The sequence below is a fragment of the Chelmon rostratus genome, chromosome 1 (genome assembly GCF_017976325.1).
Source record: "Chelmon rostratus isolate fCheRos1 chromosome 1, fCheRos1.pri, whole genome shotgun sequence".
Lineage (NCBI taxonomy): Eukaryota > Metazoa > Chordata > Actinopteri > Chaetodontiformes > Chaetodontidae > Chelmon > Chelmon rostratus.
Window position 1 is genome coordinate 20,931,652 of NC_055658.1, and position 20,716 is coordinate 20,952,367.

The 20,716-nt window shown below is 43.8% G+C and overlaps 1 protein-coding gene across 1 annotated transcript; it reads right to left on the reverse strand.

Moving 5' to 3' along the window:
- Positions 1-1,274: 1,274 nt before the first annotated feature.
- Positions 1,275-13,051, reverse strand: sall1a (spalt-like transcription factor 1a). Its single transcript, XM_041935599.1, has 3 exons — positions 12,904-13,051; positions 3,963-7,372; positions 1,275-2,894 (listed from the first exon to the last, which is right to left on the reverse strand). The coding sequence occupies exons 1-3, from the start codon at positions 12,974-12,976 to the stop codon at positions 2,454-2,456; spliced, it is 3,924 nt and encodes a 1,307-aa protein (XP_041791533.1). The 5' UTR covers positions 12,977-13,051; the 3' UTR covers positions 1,275-2,453.
- Positions 13,052-20,716: the final 7,665 nt, after the last annotated feature.

Here is a 20,716-nt window from a genome sequence, read left to right on the forward strand (position 1 = left end):
TCTCTTTTTACTCTAATTATTATTATTGTTCTCATTATTATTATTATTATTCATTAAATAAAACAGCATACATTAAAATAATAATAATGATACTACTAGTACTATACTACTAATAATAATAATATTAATGATAATGCCAATAATAATAATAATAATAATAATAATAGAAAAAGACAAAGGAATGCGGACATCTATGTCTAAATGGAAGTTAAAGTTGTCAATATGATCGAAGTGTTTGTCATAATTAGCGGAGCAGTGAGACTGTGGAGCAGTTTTATTTTTCTTTCGGTCCTTTGAAGGAATCTGTCGGGAAGCCGCAAACAGAGCTGCTCGGGGAACAGATGTGACTGTTAAAAAGAAAACAGGCACTGTGGGCAAGGATCATTTAGCTTCGACGTCTTGAAATATAAAACGTAAATATTGAGGATTTGGGCTTTGTGCAGAGGAGGGGAGAGCGCCGGGGATGCTGGACAGAAATGAACAGATCCTGTATTGCAGGATGTGCAACGATGTGTTAAATTAAATGCAGCTGTTGAAATACAAAAGGGGAAAAAATCAGTTTGAATTAAAAAAGAACAAAAAAAAAAGCCTTTAAAGCCGTCAAAGGCTTTATCCTGATAACCGTGTGATCGTTTTGACAACTTCTTTTGGGGCTTTGAGGCAAATAATGAGATCGTCGCATTCTTCATGAAACGTGAATTTCCTCCTCAAACTGCATCACTAACATCTCAACAGCGCTAAAGCTGCCGAGCTGTCTGGTCCAGGTAAATTAACAAGTTTTCCCCGATGAGGCTTCTTTTATTATCGCAATCTGCTGAACGTGTATAAATAAATGGCAGGGGGAAACCTAAAAAAAGCGCCTCAAATCTATTTGATTCCGTGGTTTAGCGATTAATTGACGATTTCAAGGATCGGCAACAGAAATGATGAGGTTTAAAACTGCGATCATAATTGAAATGAAAAGGCAGGGGAGGCCACGCCATCAATGAGTGTTTGAGCCTCTGCTGCTGGTCAGTGCAGAGAAACTGCAGAGCTGCACAACCAGCACAGACTATTCATGACAAAAATTTACTTTATCGTTATTTCTGCTCTTTCTTTTCCCCCAAATGACTGCTTATGTTTGACGCATGAAAAAAAAAGATTGTCAGCATGTTTTCAGTAATATAAAAAATAAAAAGAGGGAATAAAAGCACAAGGACACAATGTTTCTTTTGGAAAACTGATGTATTTGATTATTAGAGTAAAGAATTACAGTATCTTAGTTGTTAGTAGGTATTAAAGTGTAGAGAAACTGGACCCATAAAGATCTTCCAACTTTCCAAGAAAGTGCATGTAACAGTCCGAAGGTTGTCAAACCCAATATATATTTATATTTATAAAAACACTATCATTTTGTCCCCTGGCCATGATGGACTTCTCTTGTGTGAGCTTTATGTACATTTTCTTACGAGGGAGTTTGTATTTCCACATCTGAACGTATTTACAGAAGCTTCAACACGTAACTTTGCACTTGATGTCAGTGAGGATGCTGGGACATAGCAGCAACGTGGAAATCCAGCGGAGAAACTAAAGGAGAATCCTGCTCATTTGATTGGCTGTCTCAGTTCCAAAAACCAGGAAATAGGCCACACCGAACATTCCCTTCTGTCTTGCTTTCAACAACACCAAAGTACGAGCAACAACAAAAAAAAAGGGAAAAAAAGAGAGATTGAGGGAAAAAAATATGGAAGTAAACAAAAATAGAAAGTACAATACACAGAAACAGTAACAACAAAATGAGCTAACACTAAAGAAACCCTTGAAACATAGCAAACTTCAATGTTTTGTCTTCCTTAAATAAAATAAAGGTAAATAGCAATTGGAAAGAAAGGGGCTGCCACATCATTTAGTCCCTCGCCTGAAATTCATTGTTTTGTTTTGAAGAGGGGAGGGAGGCATGAACACACAGATGTTAGACCATCTACAGAAGATCAGTGTACATTATTTACAGCAAGTCTGTTTGCTTATTACAGGGCTAATGCGTCACATGAACATCAACAGTTCTGTTATAGCTACTACAGACAGAAAATAACTTAATGCCAAGGTAAGGTTATCTACCCAGATATTCTAAGTTTCAAAAGCACATTTTTAAAGCACCCATACATACCCATTCTGGCTTTAAAACAAACAAAAACCTAACTGTTAATGCTTCCACTTGGTTTCAAGCAAGGTTATAATCACTAATAAATAAGCTCCTTAAAACTATAACATGTACATTGTACAAAAAAAGCAACTTGTCTTCACACTCATGTTCGTAAAGATTCAATGGCGAGCAAAGCAGTTCAGTTGATTTTGTCCCTGTCTTGTTCTCTGTCTTTCTCTTCTTTTCTTTCTCTTCTTCTGTGTGTGTCTACATATGTGTACAATATGCCATGAGGCATCTTCATGTGTGTCAGCAGCCGAGGGCACACACTCTAACTGGTGACAATTTCTTTATTGTCCTCTATGAAGCGCGTGAACCGAAAGTGGGCTCCGTTCTCTGTGTTGGCCATTTTCTCCAAACCAGCAAGAGCAGCGTTGGGCTCCATGCTGTGTAGCTTGTCTAGGCTGCCGGTCAGGCCGCCGATGGGAGAGCTACCCCCGTTTCCCACGCCACCTGACATGGGTGGGATGCCTCCATTCTGGATCACGGAGATCTCATTTGTCTTCATTGCCAGGCCATTGGAGAAGGCTGCAGCATACTGGTTCCAGAAACTGGCTGGGTCCCCATTGCTTGCCCTTGACGCCATGTCCTTCTGGAAGATCTCAGGAAACTTGACTGGGTTCGTACCCAGGAAGGCCATTGGCCCATCAACAGAGAGCCTGCGGCCACGTCTGGCAGGGGCGCTATTCCACATGTGCGTGCCCATGTGAACCTACACAGAGACGGAGGGAGGAGGGAGAAAGGGAATAAAAGGGAGGGTGGAGAGAGACAGAGCAATGAGAGGGATGAAAATTAGTGATGTTTACAAACTTGGCCACAAGAGCTGCACATGAGATGATGCAATGGAAAAAATAACAATAATGCTTGACTCCAAATTAAAATAGCTTCACACCCTCGGTGCAGCAGACCAGTTGGTTGCCTCTGCTGTTAAAGGTACCAACATGGTGTAAACATCTTATTTTGGCAAGAGTGATACATGCTGTTTAATCTAAACCTTAATTTGCCCATCTCACAAGGAGACCACAGGGCTTGGGGTAAAATTGCACTGTCCAGTTTCATTGCGCTGGTCTGAATTGCATGTGACATTTCACCTCTGCCGACACCCTCTTCATGTAATTTTTTTGTCAATTTTTTTCTGCTTCATAATCCTTGAAAGACACATTTAGATCAATTTTAAATCAAGTTTTAAGGTATTCTATATACAATCTACTGCAAAAAAGTTAAGAGACTTTTCTATGGTAACTATAGAGGAGAGACACAGATATCTCTGTAACCAGTTTCAAACAAAAACCAGAGCTTGATTTAGTACAATGTTTAAAAACATACGCAGACACATAAAAAAAACCGAAAAGCTGATGTTTTATTTAATGTTCGCATAATTCTCCCAAGTGTCTGTGGATCATTGAGCAAGATCCTTTTCTTAATGATTTAGGCCTGCGACAGTTTTGACAGAGCCCGTTATGGAAAACTACAGACCGACCTAGCACATAATGATTGCCTGTGATAATTAATTCTGTGCACTGAATCATTCTTAGCTGATTACATTATGGAATTTCTACCAGATAATCATATTAGTTGTGTGATTCAGCCTTTCCACTAAGGTAATTTTTTTCTCAGAGAGCTGTGCCATTAATTAATTATACAACATTACCACCTCTTGATGCCTAGTGCACTGACATGCCGTATAAAACTAAATAGCAGCTCTGAGACTCATTTTTCACAAACATTCTCACGCACAAACTCTAAAAGACCAACGGTTTTCAACGGTTTCAACATTTACCTTGAGGTTTCCTTTGGTGGTAAAAGCCCGACCACAGATACTGCAAGCAAAGGGTTTCTCCCCTGTGTGGGTTCTCTCGTGGATCTGCAGAGCACTGGAGGAGGAGAAACACTTCCCGCACGTGTTGCAGAAGTGTTGCTTCGGTGTCCTGCGTGGAGGAGCAGCAGAAAGCACTGGGGAAGTGGAGGCAGATGATGTGACCAGGCCAGGGGGCATGTCCTTGTTCTCTTGGTGGAGGCCATGGAGGAAGCCGTTGACCTCTGGTTTGTTAAGAGAGCCTACAGACAGGAGGGAAGGGGTTGGGCTGGAGGACAGGCTGGTGTTTGAGGGCTCAAAGAGCTGTGACGGCAGGTCTCTCATTTGATGGGTCAGCATGTGCTGCTTGAGGTTGCCCTTGGTGGAGAAACCTCTGTTACAGGCCGTGCAAATAAATGGTCGTTCTTTGGTATGGCTTCGATAGTGAATGTCCAAGGCACTCTGACAAGCGAAGGTCTTCCCACAGATGTCACAGGATGTGTTCTTGATGGTGTTACGCTCACGGAAGGCGAAAATCATGCCCAGGGAGTCTTTTGAGGGATTGACAGATGTCAGGTCCAGGGCTCCAATGTTGGAGGGATGAGAGTGCAAGAGGCTTGCACTGGTGTGCTCAGAGGATAAGGCCCTCTGGTGCCTTTCTTCGAGGCTGGGGGATTTGCGTGGTTGTGGATGCAAGCTAGTGGGGGATGGCGCCTGCATGGAGGAGGTAGATTCTGACACAGCTGGACTCCCGGCGCTTTGGCTTTCAACATCCCCTCCCAGAGACGAAGAGTCATTGGTGAGGCAATCTCCCTCAACTAAGCCATTTGCCATAGCCTTCAATTGGCTGATTTGTTGCTCCTGTGTTTCATTATTGTGGGTGTTCTCTTGCCCATTTTTGTCTTGCCCCTCCTGGCCAGCCATTTCAGTGGGAATTGGAGAGTTACATAGACTGTCATGGGAGGCATCAGCTGACCTGGGTGTGTCTGGCACACTGCTATCCGGGCCCTCCTCCATTCCTTCAATGTTGTCATCAGAGAAGTTGTCCAGATCATCAAAGTTTCTCTCTTCAAATGAGCCAGTGTCAGATGCCATGGACTCTGGGTAACTCTCTGGCAGAGGGGTGTTGGGGATCTGCCCACCCATGTGCATGCGAATATGTTGCTGTAGAACCACAGCATTTGTGAACTTCTTTTGACAAATAGGACAGGAGTGTTGGACTCTGAGAGGAGGCATGGCCCTATGGACGCTGTAGTGGGTCTTAAGATTTCCCTTGGTGGTGAACGCTCTGCCACAGACTTTACATTTAAATGGCCTTTCCCCAGTGTGAGTGCGATAGTGCATTTTTAGAGCACTTTGGCAGCTCAGCACGCGGTGGCAGATGACACATTCGTTTGGGTCTGTCACCTTTCTGTCAATGTTCTCCACAAGCTGCTGAAGTTTGGAGGTCTCTGACCCCTGGAGAGGATCCAGAATGCCTCCAAAGGGGAACTTAGCCTTGAACTGATCAGACATAAGAGGCATGAGTGGATTGGTCATCATGGGCGGGCTGTTCGATGTTGTGTAGTCAGCAGTGCTCTCTGAGGCAGAGCTCACATTTGTCATGAAGCCTGAGGAGTGGCTGCCTTCTTCAGTTTTCCCATTTGAGGTAGGAAGAGCTGCACCTTCACCCTCTTCAGACACCCCATCATTACTTTTAGCTGAAGGTTCAGCAGCACCTGAGTCACTCTTTGCAGTAACAGAAGGGTTAGTTATGGCTATCGAGTGATCTTCCTTTTTGATGAAATGTGGCAGGCTCGGCATGGTTGGTGGCAACAGCATGCCGACTGAGGAGGTCAGAGTGGGCAGAACTGGTTTGCTGTCCAGCCAGCTGGTGACAGGTTTCTCAGGGGGCATAGACATGCCATATGGAATGCCGGTGCTTGTTGGTATGTTGTCTAAATGCTCAGGAACTGGGTAGGGATTCATCTGGATGTGCGGATATTTTTCTTTATGACGCTGGAAATGCACCTTCAGGTTACCACGGGTGGAGAAGCGGTTGCCACAGATATTACACTTGTATGGTCTCTCACCAGTGTGAGAGCGCAGGTGGATTTGCAAGGCACTGTCACTCCCAAACACCTTGCCACAAAACCTGCACTTATGCTTGAAGAAAGCATCGTCAGAGCTGCTCTTGTGTTCAAACGAAGTGACATTTGGCGGCTTGCCTTTTGTCCGCTGGGCCAAAGCTGCTAAAGAGTTGAGGTCCTCTACTGTGGTGCCAACACTGGGCAGAGAGCTGGAGAACATGGGGTTTCCAGGTGGGGGCTGAGGTAGAAGGGGATTCACTGCAGAGCTTAACAAGCTACGCATTCCAAATGCTGGCGTGGATGACTTAGCTAGTGAGGAGTTGCTGAGCTGAGAGTGGAGGCTACTCATATGACTCGGGCCCTTGTCAGAGGACTGGGCATTGACTGTTGATGGCCCCAGTGTGCTAATGCTCTGAGATGTCTCACTGCTGCTTGGGTTGGACTGAGGTAGCTGTGCCGCTGCAGCCAGCTGCTTTAGGCTGCTAATACTGGCTGACTGACTAGCCAGGTTCTGCGCTAGGCCTGCGGCTGCAGCCAGCTGTTGGGAAAGATGTGAGCTGAGTGTGGTCAGTGGGTTGGCAGCAGGCCCCATTGTGCCTGGAGCAGAAGTTGGGGGCACCTGCATTTCTGGGGACTGGGAGGCCAGTAGCAGTATCTGATGGCGAATCTGCTCAATAAGCTGCAGCTGGTGGATCTGTTGCTGTTGCAGGGCTAGAAGCTGCTCCATAAGGGCTGGCACTGCCACTCTGGGGCCCCCAGTGGAACGGGCCTCTTGGGAGAACTGGGCCACGGCCACTTTGGTGCTCTGCAGATTTTCAATTATGACATTGCTGTTGATCATGGAGAAATTCCCCAGTTCAGTCAGGTTACTGAGCTGAGGTAGAGGAGCAGAGACAGCTGAAGTACCTACTGCAGGGCCAGAGGTGCTCCTGCCACCATGGCCATTGACTGTGTTGATGGGGCTCCCGCTCTCTGTATGACTGCCTTCCTCTTCATGACCACTGCTCATTCCGGAAACGTCCACGTCCATGGATTCGTCTTTTTCAAGAGTGTTAGGCTCCAAAAGGTCACTGCACTCTGTTTGATCAGTGTTATTAGCTGTGTCATTCATCTGGTCATCGGGATTATGGGGTGGAGACCCAGGCGAGAAAGTTCCGGTGGGGGAGGCAGGATTTTCATTAACTATCAGAACTAGCTGATTCTTAGTGCAATTCTTCTGGTGTTCCTCAAGATCTGATAGTTCAAAGAATTCAGCACAACATCTGCTACAGACGTGGGCGTCTGACTCCTTGCAGGGGGGGTCTTCTGAGCAAAGTTCTGTGTCCCCTGAAAAAGAGGAAACAGAGGATTAGTGATTAGAAATGTTTTGCAGCTGAAGAAGCAGCTTTATCTCCTCAAATTCCATTGTTGTTAATCTTAAGTTAATCAGTTTTACACTTATCCCCTTGATGTGTTCACAAAAACAACGATCGAAAGGCAACAATAAGCCAACAGAAATGAGAAAAGGCCTTATTCAATGCAGTGGCCTCTGAAACATGATAAGAGGGGATACAAAATCAATGGGAACTACTCAAATATTGCTTAAAAGTGATCTTTGAAGATGTACATCTGGGTTTCATCAGCCCAACCAAAGGTAATCATTTTCTCCGGATAATCCATCAAAATATAGAATAGAGTGAAGTGAGGACATTGGGTCTTAATGAAATTTCATAGAAAGGCATTGATTTCCTATATTCCATGCCCTTCAAAGTCTACTTGTCCACTCGGCGCAAATCAAGCATTTGAAGGACTTATTAGACTTTCAATTTGCTGTCAACTTTGCTCATTTTCAGCCAACTATGGGCATCTTGGACAGGTTATCTATGTCACTAAACTAATTTGTATCCAGTCAGGCTGCAGTCACAGTGAGGCAGGAACAACAGAGCTTGTGGCATCTAGGCTGTAGTGTGTGCACACTAAACACAAAGAGCAGCACAAAAGAGGAAAAAAAACCTGAAGCGTTACAAAAGTAAATGGTGATTTATTTAATATACATGATATGAAATTATGGCTAAAATGTCCAGCATGTAATGAAAAAAATAAGATATACTGAATTTTTAAACGCCACCTGACTTTTTTTTTTCCATGATTAGAAACAAACTTTGACCCAAAAACATTATCCACCATAAAAAAGGCACTTATCAGTAAATTCTTCAGGGGGGAAAAGGCAATTAAAAATAATAATTAGTTTAAATAAATGACTTCCTCAAAACTTCAGAGCAGAGTGGTACATTAGAATGCGTGCATCACAAACTTGCCAAAGCTGATAAACTGCACACACCAGCTGCACACAACATGCAGAATAGAGACACAGCAACTTCTGTTGTCATTGAGATGAAAATTCTAAAATAATGACCGCCTTTCAAAAGCAAAACACATTTTTAATTTTCCATTTTGACAAACAGGAAGAGTTAGGGGAGTGAAAAGCCAAGACGACACCCTGCCCCCTGAGCCACTGCTGTGCTCCAGACTTTCCTTATTCTCTTCCCTCTTTGTCACACTAAAATCTTGCTGTTTAACATACAAGTTGATTTACAAATTGCATTTCTCTATGAATCCCTTTCATTGTGGCTCTGGCCCCTCAACACTTTCATCAGGGCCAAGAATTCATTTGCAAATGAAACCCAGAGAAGTGCAGCCCTGCCCCACAGAGAGACAGGATGCCTTCCCATTGTTCGCGCAGCATGGGAGCGGCGGGGATCGTCGGCACAGCCTGGCCCTGCTCATCTCAGTCGACTCAAAGCAGATCCTGTTTAATTCAGGGATTATCTCCCTCAATGTTTCTCTGCTCAGAGACATCAGATAACGCAAAGTTGCCATGACAGTAAACCCTGGCCCTCACACCACCAAACCATGCAAACAGGGAAGACTCAACTTTAATGATAACTTTTCATGTTAAATCCCCTCTTCCACCCACCCGTCTACCTACACCCCGAGTGCTAATTTAAAAAAAAATGTGTTTGATTCATACTGTGAGAAATGTGGGGATTTAATAAACGCCTTTTCTCTCTTCTCAAGGTTGACTGTACACAAATTAGCGTGAAGAAAAAACAATCATATGACACTGAGTGGAAAGAAAATAGGAGCCATGCAAAAAAAGAACAGTTTTGTCAAACAAACTTCTGGAAGACGCAAAATTAATAAATACATAGAATATTGTACGTGTGTGTGCATATTATCATTTGCTCTGCATGAGCATATGAAAAAAAGGGTACACACAATGAACATAATACTTCAGAAATAATGGTGGACGCTGAAATTAAATGAACCATTTTACTCGTGCACATACTTTAGAAAGGGTCTAAGTGTGTTTCTTTAATAAAAAGTATTTCCTACAAATAAAAAGATTCTGCTTAAACCGGAAAAAATGACAAAGATAACAAAATCACCAAAGTTTATAATTACTGAAAAAAAGAAAAGAGACAAGGTATGACAGTTATTGCCAAAACAATCTGTGCATTTCTATTTTACTAGTTAGAGAACTGGAGCAAACATTTTCATCAAAATTGTGCAGTGCAGCAGTGGACGTTCTCCTCTTCACCAACTCTATCCTAAGTTTGGAATGTGAGAGAGGAAAGCAATAATAATGTCCTTACAGCTGCAGAACATAAGAATCATATTCCTTCAATAACTTCAATGCTTCCACGGCTACAGATTTGCTCTTTGCAGTCCTGTGTTTTACCTCATATGGCTACAAAAAAACAATCAAAACTAAATCAATGCATGACTACAAATCCACTGTCCACATAAGACCAGTATAGCAAACAGCGCAGATGCTAGCATTAGGATTAATTCCCAAAATAGCAAGGATTAACTTCGAATTAAAATTAAGATAAAGTCAAGCTGGTATAAAGATGGAGTCTGTAAAACTTCCATAGAATCTCTATCAAAAGCACAATGTAAGCTGTGCGCAGGGCTAAAGGGCATCAAGAGAAACAAAGAGCAGAGGACAGAGTCTCGAAGAGATCGACCGAAGTCTGAATATGAGAGACAAGAAAGCGAGGATTAGTCAGAAAGTTGACGGAGAGCTTTGAGAGATCCTACATTATTTTTTCGCAGGGGGCCTCTGTGAGCCTCTTGACACTTGTAACTTCAGGAGGGTTTCTGCTCTCCTCGTCTCCAGCCCTCAGGACTCATCCCACTGAACACTAGATGGGGTTCCACTAAAGCTGTCGTGGTCCAGGACAAGACTCAAATCTAAGAAGCTCTGCCCCGGTGACATGCTTAAAGCTTAAGGGGAGGGAAAAAAAGGCAAAGCAAGTCCTTCACGCTACACCTAGACTCACACCACATAAACACTGGCAAAATGACAAGCGACTGCACTCTCTGTTTGCAGGGGAACAACAGAGCGAAGGGGGCTGCCCTGCCAATCTGCCCTCTAGGGGGGCCACTCTGATAGGGCAAAAGGGGACGGCCACAACACCGATAAGGCCTCACACTCACTTAAATAAAAAGCCGAGGCCTTGCTGGGCCGCCTGCAGCTCCGATCAGCAGGGTCAATGACAAGGTAGAGAGGAACACACTGGGCCCTGAACTCTCATCACCTCCACACAGAGGGACACTGGCAAAGGTTAAAACAGCTCAACATCCCACCCTCTGTGGCTCTCACACCGACCTCCCAGTAACTACGGCCCTCAGCATCACTGATATTCAACTACAAACACAATGACTTTCTGTTCATACTTCCGGCTACCACAACTCTCCACACGCGGCACATTTGCCCTGAGTCTCAGCGAAACACCCCAGAACCTACAGACAGCTTGTCCATAGCCTTATCATTACACACAAAAGACACTTGCAACAATTTGAACATGTTGCATAGTATCGGACATAATTGAGAAATTGTGTTTTCTGCAGTCTGCAGGGTTTGGTGACAAAAGTAACTCTTCATTAAGTTTATTAGATTTTAAGGAAAATGCAGCAGAAGACAGCACTCAGGAATTAACTGGGATTTGCATTAAGCACGAATTTCCTAAAAATCACGTGAAATGGGCTGCAGATAGCATTTCTGTGCAGGGTTTCCTCCTGAAAGAGGCAAGTGTTTCTTTCAAAATTACCTGCACATGCTTTTCAGGCAGCACCAAACACAGTGTGGCTTTCACAATATTTGCATGGCCTATTTTAAATTGATAGGCCTCGTTCAACAGGTCCAGCCAACGCCAAAAACTATTTCTCATTTTATCTGGTGTCTCATTAATGGCGTGTCTTATTTTTTTTTTTTTTTAGCAAATTAAAACAGTGAAAAATATAAATGTTGGACAGCGAAATTCGATCACGCTGCACGACAGACAAAATATAAGCCACCATTTAAATAAAGAACATATATTTAAATGACAGATAAATAAATAACTATCATTTTCTTGGTAATGGGTCCTCTGTTAGAAAAGTCCAAAGTCGGTCATCGAAAAAAAAAACGTTACAACGCAACGTCCTGTTACGAAATTCAACCGTTATTAACCTTCTGCTACAAGTTTATCACGCCGCACTTTTGTTGAAGTCTTTTTTATTTTATCTTATTCTATTTTTTTTCTATTTTCTTTTTAAGAAATTTGGATCAATTTTCAAGTGACTGCAGCTTGGCTGGCTGTCGCTGGCCTCTGAAACTCTGAGCTCCACCACAGTCCTGCGTTTGCACTCCTGAAAGCCACTTTGTGCAAACTGACTTCACACGTTCGACCCCACAGCAGCGTTAAAACAGAGGATTTCACTTGGAGAAGAAATGATTTTCATAGCTCAGTTTTTCACAGCAGGAGATCGTCTCCAGGCGCGAGCTTCTCCGAAGGCGTCAACGCTCAAAGGAAGGAGCCGGTTTAACACAGCTGACTTCAGCTGAGACAGAAGAAATTATTTTGTAATAAAACGGAAATCGAGTATGTGCGTGTAGGTGAGTGTGTGTGTGTGTGGGTGTAGGTGTGTGTCTCAGAGTGAGTAAGACTTCTCTATGCTGCTATGTGAACAAACAGAGTAAATGATGAGTAAACCGAAGGGATATTTTCAGGATCTGGGAAGGATGTGTGTGTTTATCAGCGCTCCTCAGAGCAGTTTGCCTTCCTTTCATCCAACTTTTTAGTTATTTATTTATTTATTTTAAGCGATAAATCACGTTAGTGCGCAAACAGGCAATGACTCATTGAGGCAGATTTTCATAAAAGAGGGAAAAAACGCTGTGCGAGGTCACGGCTGGGACTGAAACACTGTGTCCGGGACTCAGGGAAAGTTGGAGTCCCGGCAGGAGCGACAGGGAGCTGCACGTCGGCGCACCGAGACCGACAGCTGAGCGCAGGGCAGCGCCGGACAGGAGCCGAGGACTCACCGACCGCTCACTGCATGACACTTTGAACTGCTTTAAAAGCACGATTTTAAGGCTGGAGCGGCGAGGAAAAAGTTTGGAAACTTTTAACACACACACACATCGACACAAACACGCAGTAAACCTGAAGAGAACGGCGCAGCTGCACTTTCGTAATTATCGTTCCCTCATTTATCTCATAGTTCAGTTTCGGTTATAGCGATAAAGGAATCTCGAGTTTGGAAAAAAAATGTAAAAGCAGCTCAAACTTGCTCTGAACCGACATGAACTGAAGAAAATCCCGAGTTTTCAGAAAAGTGCCACATACTTTCATCACCAAGATGCCGGGATTTGCAAAGAACCAAACAAAAAGCACGAGTGTAAAGTCCAATTCAGGCAAGGACTAAGTTTAAGCGTCAGATATGGACACAGACACGCTAAAACAACCAGAAAAAAAGAAACAGAGAAGAACACAGCTACTCGCGGTGACCGCACAGGAGCAGCGCTACTTTAGTTGACTTGGACTCACCATTGTGCTCCGATAAGGGCAGATGAGGGTCGGATTGGAAGTGTTGCGGCTTCGCTTGTTTCCTCCGCGACATGCTGGCTGGCACATCAGCAGGCAAAGAATAAAAAATGACTACAAAACCGTCTCAAAAAATTACGTAAATCGAGCCCATCCACCGCGCATGTGCCCCGTTATGATTATCAATAATGCTCTGCGATTAATCATACGGGGGGCTTCTTTGAAAGGCGATTGGCACCTCGCCAGCCCCCCTCCTATTCAAATGAAGTCTCTTTAATCAATTAGCTCCTGATTTGCTGGGGACTCTTGTCTCTCTCTCAGCTCCCACCCAATGAGTTGATCCGTATGGGGAAGAAAGGCTGGGTTTTCCAAACTCCCTTTAGATACGGTTTAACCCCTTCTGTTAGCCAAGTCAAATCTTATCTTGACTACTACAGGGGAATGTCAGCGTCTCGAGTCAATGCCTGCGACAGTATCTTTCAATCTCTCACATTGATCAAGCAGCGATCACAGTTTTTCTTTGCGTCCCCCCCTCTCTCTCCTGTAGATGTGGACTGACTGGACGCTCGCTACTCAGACCTCCGCGATCTCCAGCCAACTTTCTTCTCTCCTGCAACTCGGTAGTCCGTCCTCCGCTCTCGCATTAAGATCGCTGTAATTCAGCTCTTGTTGTGTTGTACACCGACACCTACTCTCTGAAGAGTTTCGGTCGTGGCTCCCGGTGCGCTAAAACGCAGCGTCGCGCGAGCATGTTCCGTGCGTAAATGGCACCGGTGCGCGTTCCCAAAAGTCCACGGTGTGTTGCGACGTCCCAGTCAGTTTCATTTGATTATTATTAGTCGAAAGGGGGTAACTTACTAACACGTTTTCATCACACACTGCATTCCGCGAATAAACAAACTTTGAGGGCCCGTGCTGCACTGGGACAAATGTGGAGCCCGGCCCATCGAGGATCTGATTGGTCACCGGGCTATTCAGTCATGCTGCCATTCACCTCCACCTCCTCCCTCCCTCTCTCCCTCCCTCCCTCTCTCTCTCTCTGATTGCGCACACCAGATCCAAACGCTTTGTGCGCGCCGGGATGATCAGTGGGAAAGACAGCGGAGACAAGTCTGTTCATCTGAATAGGGATAAATAAAGCTTTTAATTTCACCTCTAAACATTTTTTTCAGCGAATGCCTGTCTTACACAAGTCATGTGGACTGAACTGCGTTTCACACCACCCTTTCAACTATTTGAAAACAAACTTGTTTGTCTTCATATCGTCGCCATCCAGTGGGTTGTTTGTATAGTAAAACCAGAATGAATGGCTGCGTGATATCCTCATCAAAAGTTGGATGATCTGAAGGCCTTTTGTTGCTTTTCAATTTCTACAAATGGGAGATTTTTAAAGGCAGCGATGAGTGAATAATATAATGCTGCTATTCCTGGAAGTGTTCAGCCAGGAAAACAATGTCTGAATCAACTCTGTAAATAAGTCATTGGCCACTCATCTATGTTATTATCATTAGTATTATTATTATCATTATCATCGGCCTAAATAATGCACTATTTAGGAGGAGTGCGCCTTCAGTGCGGATGTTTTTAGAGGGCAAGAGGTCCCGCAGGAGCTTCATGTGAGCGCTCAGTCGAGTAGATTTATTACGTGAAAAAGATAAACGAAGCTCTCAGTCGAGCTGATTTTGAGAAATGAAGATAATAATGTTACTATAGGTGATGCCTCGGATGCCATTATTTTTCACTGAATATTTAAAGAGCGGCTGCAGGCTAGATGGATCTGGTCCTCTCTTGTGTCAGCTATCTTTTAGTTTCGACTAGCCTCACTATTTACTTATTCATGAAAAAAAAAAGGAAAGAGCAGGGGGAAAATCAAATACTTCTGATGGCTGCACTGATCTGCCTTATCGATGCGTCCTGCCAAGTATTTAAAGAAAATATAGATTTTTAAATTTGACACATATTTTTGAAGAATTGGCAGATGCCTGAGATGGCTTCAAACGTGACAATGTAACCAAATCGAAATGTAAGCTGCGACTGACAATATCATACGGCAAATGATCATTAATAGGGGAAACGTGTGTGTGTGTGTGTGTGCCGTTAAAAAGCCCCTGCAATTATGTGCACCAAACTTGAAATTGCTGGGAGAGGAAAAAGGGGTCTGCAATATTGTAATGTCCCGGGCGGGAAAATCAATGGGCAGTTAATTGATGTGAGTGTTGGTGTGAGATTGTAAACAGGGTGATTTGCAGCCCAGCCGAGCGGGAGACATTTTAAATGGGATTCACTCGGGACGGCGAGGATACAGTGTTAACAATCATGGGCTGAATGACACAGACGGACACAGTTTGGGGACCCACCGGACATAACTCAGTGTCAGTGCCTGAAAAAGTTTTCAACTTTGACTTGATTTTTTTTTCTCCCCGAGCCATTCAGGCGCAACTGGCCGGCTTGCTTGCTGATTATAAAATAATATTGATAATGATATCCGGCACAGAATTAATTGTTCATTTGGACAGTTTAAAGCTCTGACGGAGTAAAGCAGAGGATAAAAGGCATATACTCTCCCAGATCTTCATTATTTTAATAAAAACACACATCATAATAATTACATAGATCTAAAAACGAACGTCTTATATTAATGCGCATTTTCACAGAAATTAAATTATTTCGTTTTTTAATTATTCTAATATTAATTAAATAGCCACACTTATTGTCCCGATATACGATCTGCGATTTTTTCTAAAAAAAGATTGACTTTGTTCTCTGCAGGGGAAAATCACAGAAGCCTTTGGCGCATAAAAAATGCGCAGTTGTCTGCGCAATCACTGCTGTGCGCCGCATATGACAGAAGGTCCGGCCGGGTGCCATTATTCACTATCATCACTGACATCCCGTGATTGATCATACAGCACAGAAACGCGGCGCGTTTGGCCGCATAATGTGATAGTTACGGCGGGGAATGTCCCAAACCCGCGTCGTTAGTGATCCTCCCTCGGTGTGTTTGTAGGTAGAAAGACTCTTTTCAGTGTGACACCGCATTCAACACGTGGTGGGCTCCCATTCACGGTCCTGCTCCCTGCTCGACGCGATGCCCGAAGAATTACAACTAGCTGGATCAGGCCTTCATCTAGGTCAGCTGCACGTGTGTGTGAGTGTGTGTGTGTAAGTGTATGTGTGTGTGCGTGTGTGTGCGATAATGGGAGCCCGAGCGGCAAGACGAGGAAACGGGAAAAACTTAAAGGGGTTTAGGGTTTATGAGGTTGCATAGTCTGAAGACTCCAGCGTGTTAACACTAGTGGATTCACTAATTCACAAGACTGTTGGTGTGTGTCACTATCAAGCAATTGCACGCCATAATTATTGGATAGTCCTGATGTACTTGTTATCAGTTAAATATAATATTTAAGGCCCCTTGATAAAAAGAACGATACTAATCAAAGTTCTGTCTATAAGAGAAGCTTCTCATCTAAATAAAAATACAGTAAAATCTTGTCAGCAGTTATTTAGTCACATGTGATTTAGTACATACACAGACAATCATTTCTATGGCAGACTAAAAAGTGTGTTGAGCCTTGTTTTTACAGCAAATGCTAAAAGCCTTTGACCTCCAACATTCCCAACACAAATATCAAGAAGTGCACGGCCTTATTAATGGGACGGTGACGTCTTGCAGAAGGATTAGGAGCTTGATTAAAGGGATTGTTGTAAGCTGGCCTCATGTTCAAAGAAACAGAGAAATAGGCACACATTTTCCTCCGATCAAGTCACACGCACACACTGTCACTGTATGAGTCTTAATGGCACTGTGTAACAAGTTCACTGCAAACTAATCTGACTATATTTACAATTTCAGAGTTACATCATTTATTTCACTTTTTGACTTCATATCTCCAATATATGTTTTTTTTAATAGGAATGTAATTTAAATGATCGAGTAAACTTAAGTTTATAAAGCGGTGCGAGCGATTGCAACAGAATCTATCAATATTTGTGGTTTGAACTGAAATGACTTTGTCTCTCAGATGATCAGAATGCAGCATTTAGAGCTCTGTTTTGCCACTAAAGAAACCCCTTTGAAAAATGGCCTGCATTAAAATTCAGTACCTGCAGCAGCAGAGAATAGCCTCCATTAATTAAGAGATCAAACCCTTTCTATTGTCCTCCAGCAGCCCTGCCACCACTTGTCCCACAGATTGTCTCCCCCCATTGTGCCCCCTGACAACTTCCTGCAGCATCACCCGATATCAATGGGCCGTGTTTGTTTTTACATTATCTCAGCTGCGGTTACAGACACCCCCTTTCAATCCCATCTTGTTTGAGGGAAAACAAGCAAACATTCAAGAGTGTCACTGAGGTGCTGGAGGTCACCAGGCCTATCACACACACACACACACACACACACTGCGTTCGCATGAGGTGTGCGAGTTTGCATGTGCCACTGGTACAGTTATCCATGACACACACACACACAGACACATACACATACACATACAAACACTCTACCAGTGTGTGTGTGTGTGTGTGTGTCAGCTGTAGCTGCCCAGGTACAAGTGTACAAGTGTTAGGAGATGCAAGCCAAAGGATCCCTGACTAAGAGTCTCGTCCTCCCAGTTATTAGCGAGAGAGGCGAGGCAGCCAGCACTGTCCTGTCCTGACTGGTGTAACTGGAAACCAGATACCACAGGCAGCGTGCACTCACACACAAATCCACATCTGCTTCCTGTTGTATAGTTTGCAAACACTGGCACACTTTTGCTTTTCAAAAATAAAAGTGTGTGTGCATATGTGATGAATAGTAATGAAAATGAAGACGATATAACCATTTAAAAATAATACTGGCATTAATCTCCTTTTTGCATTTGTGTGAAAAACAAAAGCAAATTCATAATGTGCTCAATCTGAAACCAGACGCATATTTACAAAAATATTTTTTTTAAAAGTCAGTCATTTGAAATTGAATATGTGCTTACACACACAGTTCTAGAGTGAATATAAATACAATCTGAATTCTGTAAGTTATATTAACAAGACTTGATATCTGTTTCTCATTACCCCGCACCAACTTCTCTTTTTTACTGAACAGATACATTCACAGAGATGCAATCATTAAATCCTCCAACTGTTATGATACAAATTCACTTGATTGTATCTGATTAAACATGCTCGCTTGAGTTGCATTAACGAGAAACACCATGGTACTGGACGACCACCAAGACTCCTATTTTAGCTCCTTCGTATTCTTGAAAAACACATTCTGCTTTCATATGACATTGACAAATGATATTTGGACGAAGAGGGATGCTTAGCTCGTTAGATGTTTCGCAGAATGGAGCCGGATTAAACTGACACACATCACTAAAGACTGGAGGGTTACAGAGGAAGCAAACACTCCAAACATCTTGAAGGAATTACAGACATCACCCCCCGAAAGCTGAGTGTTTATGTATTTTTAAGAACCTGGAAGAAAAACTAAAAATTACACATTGAATTATCCCGACATTACTCCACACGCTCGTAAACACAGAACGCACAGAATATACACATGTGATGTCTGTGTCTTCAGCCACAAAGCAAGCCAGGCGAGGAGTGTAACCACACAACAAAGCAGCACGCAGGTAACCGCTGAGCGAGCAGACACGCCACGTAAAACAAAAAAACACACACACACACACACACACGTCCTTACAGTAAATACGCCCGCAAAGTTGAAACATATCAAGTGGTTTATTCACAGCGACTCTGGGCACAAGATGTTTATCAACTGCCGCCAGACAGCTGTGCTGGTTGGCCAGCAGTTAACTGTGCCTCAGACAGCCCCTTATTACTATTGATAGTTAGCATCAGTGTCCCGGCTGAGAAATGGGGCTGCTGTGGGCAAACGCAAGCTATTGATCCCCAGCTTGTCCCTGACCTGCCTGGAGCTGTAAGGGAGGGAATGGGAGTGGAGGCCGGGTGGAGCGTCCATGACACTCCCTGTCTCGCTGTCTGGCACCTGGAAGGGCTACTGGTGGTGCTGGTATTCTCACTCCTCCAGGTCGTCGCTTTGCATTTTAAATTGATTTAATTATAGTCAATATGAATCCCATTGTGCTTTATATCTCAGTTTCTACACCAGCAACAGCAGTTTTCTCTATTTTTAACAAAGCCAAATGAAGTTTTGACTTCGTGCAGAATTTACACATCTTCTACCTCTTCCACTCTTTCTTCTTTTCCCTTCTTTTTCTAGCTAAAATCATTCCCTTAGTTGTGGATGTATTGATTATCTACAATAGAGTGGTTGTGCCTGGGCAGACCGTGTTTTTCGCTGTGCCATTTTTGTGCCCGGCCAATCGCATGCAATTCATCAAATGGCTACTTTCCTTTGCCCTCTGCTTCCTCCATATTCCCAATAAAGAAAACAGCGCTAAATATGACGCCTTTCTATACTTAATTGCTCTTTAAAACAAACACAAACACACATTAGACTGCACTGAGGTTTCAGCGGTTAAAAATCAGCAATCTGTTGGAAAGAGCAGTGTCGCAGGCTCAATGTGAGGTCCTCTCATGTGTTTGCATGTGTTCTTTAGCTCCCTGTGACCACACAAGAGACAGCTCCAAATGTACGTTTGTGTGTGTGTGTGCGTGTCAGAGGGAGTCTCTGTGTGCCTGTCTGTTTTTGTAAAGTGTGTTATTTAGCTACCCGGTGACCGCATGATAAAACATGGGGGGAAAAAAAGTGCTGCAAAAAATGTGGCAGATCTTTCAACAAAGGGCATAGAGAGGAAATGAGTTATTTAGTTAAAGCTGTATTGTTGCACACCGTGTCTGCCATGGAGAGGGGAGGAGAGGGGTGAGACCTGCCTGGAGGTGCAACGTGGGGGGGTGGGGGGCTTGTCATTCTTTATTTACCCCACTTGTACGAGTTTAGTCGGATACGGGACATCAGAGAAGTCAGGTCCCTGATGAGTAGCGAAAAGACTACCTTGGGGGGTGAACTCACAGCACTGCCACCACTTCCCTTCTTTCTGTCCATGTCTCTCTCCTGCCCCCTTTTCTCCTCACAACTCACCCCCTTTTTACCACTTCTCCTCCTCTCGTGCTCCCTCTCACCTTTTAACCAAGGTCCACTCTTCTATTGCCACATTTGCCAAAAAAAATGCAACACATTAAAATGATGCGTGCATTTATGCAAAATACTTAAAAGCCAGACACTACAGTGCCCACTCCAGTGTGTGTGTGTGTGTGTGTGTGTGTGTGCATGCTCAGCCTCTGTCTCTTAGCTCATTTAGGCTGCACGTCAGACAGAATGGCAATCGGACTCTCTCATCAAACTCCACTGCCCTTTTACTTGCCTCCTACCTCTTGGCTCGCTTGTCTGGCGAGTAGCTGCTTTTTAAACTGCCATCAAAATGTCTGGCGAGGGGACACGGCACAGATCTCCTTACCTTTTCACAAGGCCCCCGTGATCCACCCACCGTCTTTGATGGCGTTACAGTATTTAATATTTCTGTCTCTCAGCAATCCAAGCGTCAAAAAGTCAGGTTGTATCTCGTGTCCAAAAGCTCTGCTACAGGTATGCCATACGTACTCATCACTCAGACAGACAGCTGCACACACTCACATGCATGCATATGGACTCACACACACACACACATGCACACAGACACACAGGACTCTTTTCAAAGAAGTTTGCTTTTTTTATTACTTCCTTTCCCATTCAGCGGCCTCCCCACTTTTCCAGAGTGCCCTGGGTGTGCAGTGAAAGAGCCGTGCTTATTATGTGCTCCGGGCTCTCCAAACCCAGCTTTGTTTTGTCCAGATAGCTAGTTCTCTCTCT